This window comes from Salmo trutta, chromosome 20 (genome assembly GCF_901001165.1).
Source record: "Salmo trutta chromosome 20, fSalTru1.1, whole genome shotgun sequence".
Taxonomy (NCBI): domain Eukaryota; kingdom Metazoa; phylum Chordata; class Actinopteri; order Salmoniformes; family Salmonidae; genus Salmo; species Salmo trutta.
This window is the reverse complement of record NC_042976.1, coordinates 6,922,413-6,925,593: the sequence shown is the minus strand read 5'-3', so window position 1 is coordinate 6,925,593 and position 3,181 is coordinate 6,922,413. Positions and strand designations below refer to the sequence as shown.

Sequence of the window (3,181 nt, the reverse complement as noted above, 5' to 3'; positions counted from 1 at the left end):
TCAGTGCTTCCAGGGGCCTGTTCCAAACAAAGTCATCACTCTCTCTGAGGATCCGGCCTGGCCCATCTCTGTATGCTCACTATCAATACAACACAACTCAGACCACATGCTGTATGTACTGCTACACGAACACAATGGCATAACTTCCGACATTTGGCTACTTCCCTGGTCTATTGTACTGTACCTTTTGACATTCAAACTAAAAAGCATTGCTGAGTTAAATGAAGAATAAACAGATGAACAGATCAATAAACCCTCTACATACTATGCTATGGTTAAATACAGCAACACATCCCACCCTTTGTGTGGATGCAGCTTGCTTCTTGTGCTTGTATACCTGTGTATGTCAGGCCAGTGAACTGACTGTGGAGTGTGTACCAATGAGCCCTCAGCATCTGGCAGTGGGTCCTGCATACCCGGAGTGGCAGTCAGCTCCCTGATCTCCATATGCAGGCAGGGTGGCTCTAACCCAGAGCCATTAGTCACAAGGCCCAGGGCACCTCTCCCTCATCCCACCACATAAGGTGTTGTAATTGATACCATCAGCCTCGGCTGTAGTCTCCTTGGTGGGCAGTGGGAGGCGGGAGGGAGGTGGGCGGGCAGGAGGGTGGGAGGTGGGAGGGAGGTGGGCGGGCAGGAGGGTGGGAGGCGGGAGGGAGGTGGGCGGGCAGGAGGGTGGGAGGCGGGAGGGAGGTGGGTGGGAGGCGGGAGGGAGGTGGGTGGGCACGAGGGTGGGAGGTGGGAGGGAGGTGGGCGGGCAGGAGGGTGGGAGGCGGGAGAGAGGTGGGCGGGCAGGAGGGTGGGAGGCGGGAGGGAGGTGGGCGGGCAGGAGGGTGGGAGGTGGGAGGGAGGTGGGCGGGCAGGAGGGTGGGAGGAGGGAGAGAGGTGGGCGGGCAGGAGGGTGGGAGGCGGGAGAGAGGTGGGCGGGCAGGAGGGTGGGAGGTGGGAGGGAGGGACGGTGGTGGGCGGGCAGGAGGGTGGGTGGCGGGAGGGAGGTGGGCGGGTGTGAGATGCACGCCTCTTGTTGGGTTAAGAAGGTGGTAAACGGGGGGCTCTGGTTGTCTCTGGTCGTCTCTGGTCGTCTCTGGTCGTCTCTGGTCGTCTCTGGTCGTCTCTGGTCGTCTCTGGTCGTCTCTGGTCGTCTCTGGGTGTCTCTGCACCATCACTCCACTTGAAGGTGAGATGATTTAGGGGCTGGGGAGAAAGATCATTTCTTTTGATCACGTGTGCAACCTGGAGCCTTAATGGCGGGCGTAATTAATTCTGCTGATGTTAATCACCAGGGCTGGTCCACACAATTATCAACCCTGTGCAGATGGAGCGCGGTGCAGACATGAAATGGCAGTGGAGTGGCAGATGTAATGGAGTGGCAGAAGTAATCTGCGTCAGAGAAAACAAAGTTAGGAAGAGCAAGGAGCCTCAGGATTCCCGGGGAAAGCCTGTGTGACAGTGCTGATGTTGTGTCCGAAGTGTTTGGTAATTACTGGGCCATTGAATGGTTCTATTGTTAATTCATCACTGTAGCAGAAGTGAGCTGAAACATCTCCTGGCTGGGGCTATCAGAAGGAGAGGAGAGCAGAGGAGAAGAGAGGAGAGCAGAGGAGAAGAGAAGAGAGGAGAGGAGAGCAGAGGAGAAGAGAGGAGAGGAGAGGAGGGTGTGTGCTATGCTCACTTGCTGCTGCTGGAGTCATCGAAAGGTTAATCAGGTTTCACTCTTGGTTGTGTGGGCTTTGTAGTCAACTCCCATTCACTTCTGCAGGGGAAAATCAGGAATAAATGATAACTGAGAGAAGGAGATACTGATTTGGATGCACACACACACACACACACACACACACACACACACACACACACACACACACACACACTTGGTTCAATCATACTCTTACTGATGGGAGAATTACTAAAGCAATAGTGGTCAAAGGACAGATACTCCCAGAGGACGTTTCCTCTGCCAACGTCAAACAAAATTAAGCAAAATACAACTGATTAATTTAAACTGCAGAGCAGCTATTTTTCAAACTCTTGCTCAGCCCTGGCAGTTGAGCCGATATTACTATTGGTCAGCTCAATTAGTCTTCTTCCTATTTTGCCTTTAATAAGGCATTGCTTGAGGAATGTAGGAGGTTAATATGAATCATTATTCATAATCATTGTTCTAAGTAGTGGGATAAACTTATCGATGGGCTGAGCTGTTTGCCAACCATGATTTAGTTTAAGTGTGTTATTAATGAATTTGGTAATCACGTCTGTTACATTTCCTCTTACACTCTCAGATGGTATTTATAGTCAACTGAAAAACACTGGTACAACATCAGCTGAAATGGTAGATAAAAAAACGTTTGTTGCAAGTGCACCTTTTCAACAAGCCTCAGATTTTAGGGCTAACTCTTGGCTAACACAAGTTATCAAATGTAGATCCATCGGCCAGTTTCTTGGACCACTATACCCATTTTACCAATTGGACTTGGACCCCTCTGCTACTTGGAACCCTACTAATTCCACGACTGGTCTATCAACGTCACCACACGAGGAGGCAAAAACAGACTTACCCCCATCGCGACATCCCTCTAAGGTCCTTATGCTAGCTTGCTAGCCCCGGCCTGCTAACTGCTAGCTTGCTAGCCCCGGCCTGCTAACTGTCTGAATCACCGTGTCCCTAGCCAGCCCAACCACTCACTGGACCCATACGATCACTTGGCTACGCATGCCTATCCCTAATATCAATATGCCTTGTCCATTACTGTCCTGGTTAGTGATTACTGTCTTATTTCACTGTACAGCCTATAGCCCTGCTCAATATGCCTTAACCAACCATGTTGTTCCACCTCCCACATATGTGATGACATCACCTGGTTTAAACGTCTCTAGAGACTATATCTCTCTCATCATTACTCAATGCCTAGGTTTACCTCCAATGTACTCTCTTCCTACCATACCTTTGTCTGTACATTATGCCTTGAATCAATGCTATCGTGCCCAGAAACCTAATCCAGGCCCAGCAGTGCCTAGCTCCACTCCTATTCCCCAGGTACTCTCATTTGTTGACTTCTGTAACCGTAAAAGCCTTGGATTCATGCAAGTTAACATTAGAAGCCTACTCTCTAAGTTTGCATTTTTCACTGCTTTAGCACATTCTGCCAACCTGGATGTCTTAGCCGTGTCTGAATCCTGCCTTAGG

The 3,181-nt window shown here is 50.4% G+C and overlaps 1 protein-coding gene across 1 annotated transcript; it reads right to left on the bottom strand.

Annotated features, from left to right (window-relative positions):
* Nucleotides 1-542: 542 nt before the first annotated feature.
* On the bottom strand, nucleotides 543-1,163 carry LOC115156276 (vegetative cell wall protein gp1-like). The gene has a single exon (XM_029703733.1). The coding sequence runs from the start codon at nucleotides 1,161-1,163 to the stop codon at nucleotides 543-545; it is 621 nt and encodes a 206-aa protein (XP_029559593.1).
* Nucleotides 1,164-3,181: the final 2,018 nt, after the last annotated feature.

Excerpts from the sequence above, each read along its gene's own strand:
- LOC115156276 (XM_029703733.1), bottom strand. The coding sequence starts at position 1,163 with ATGGTGCAGAGACACCCAGAGACGACCAGAGACGACCAGAGACGACCA.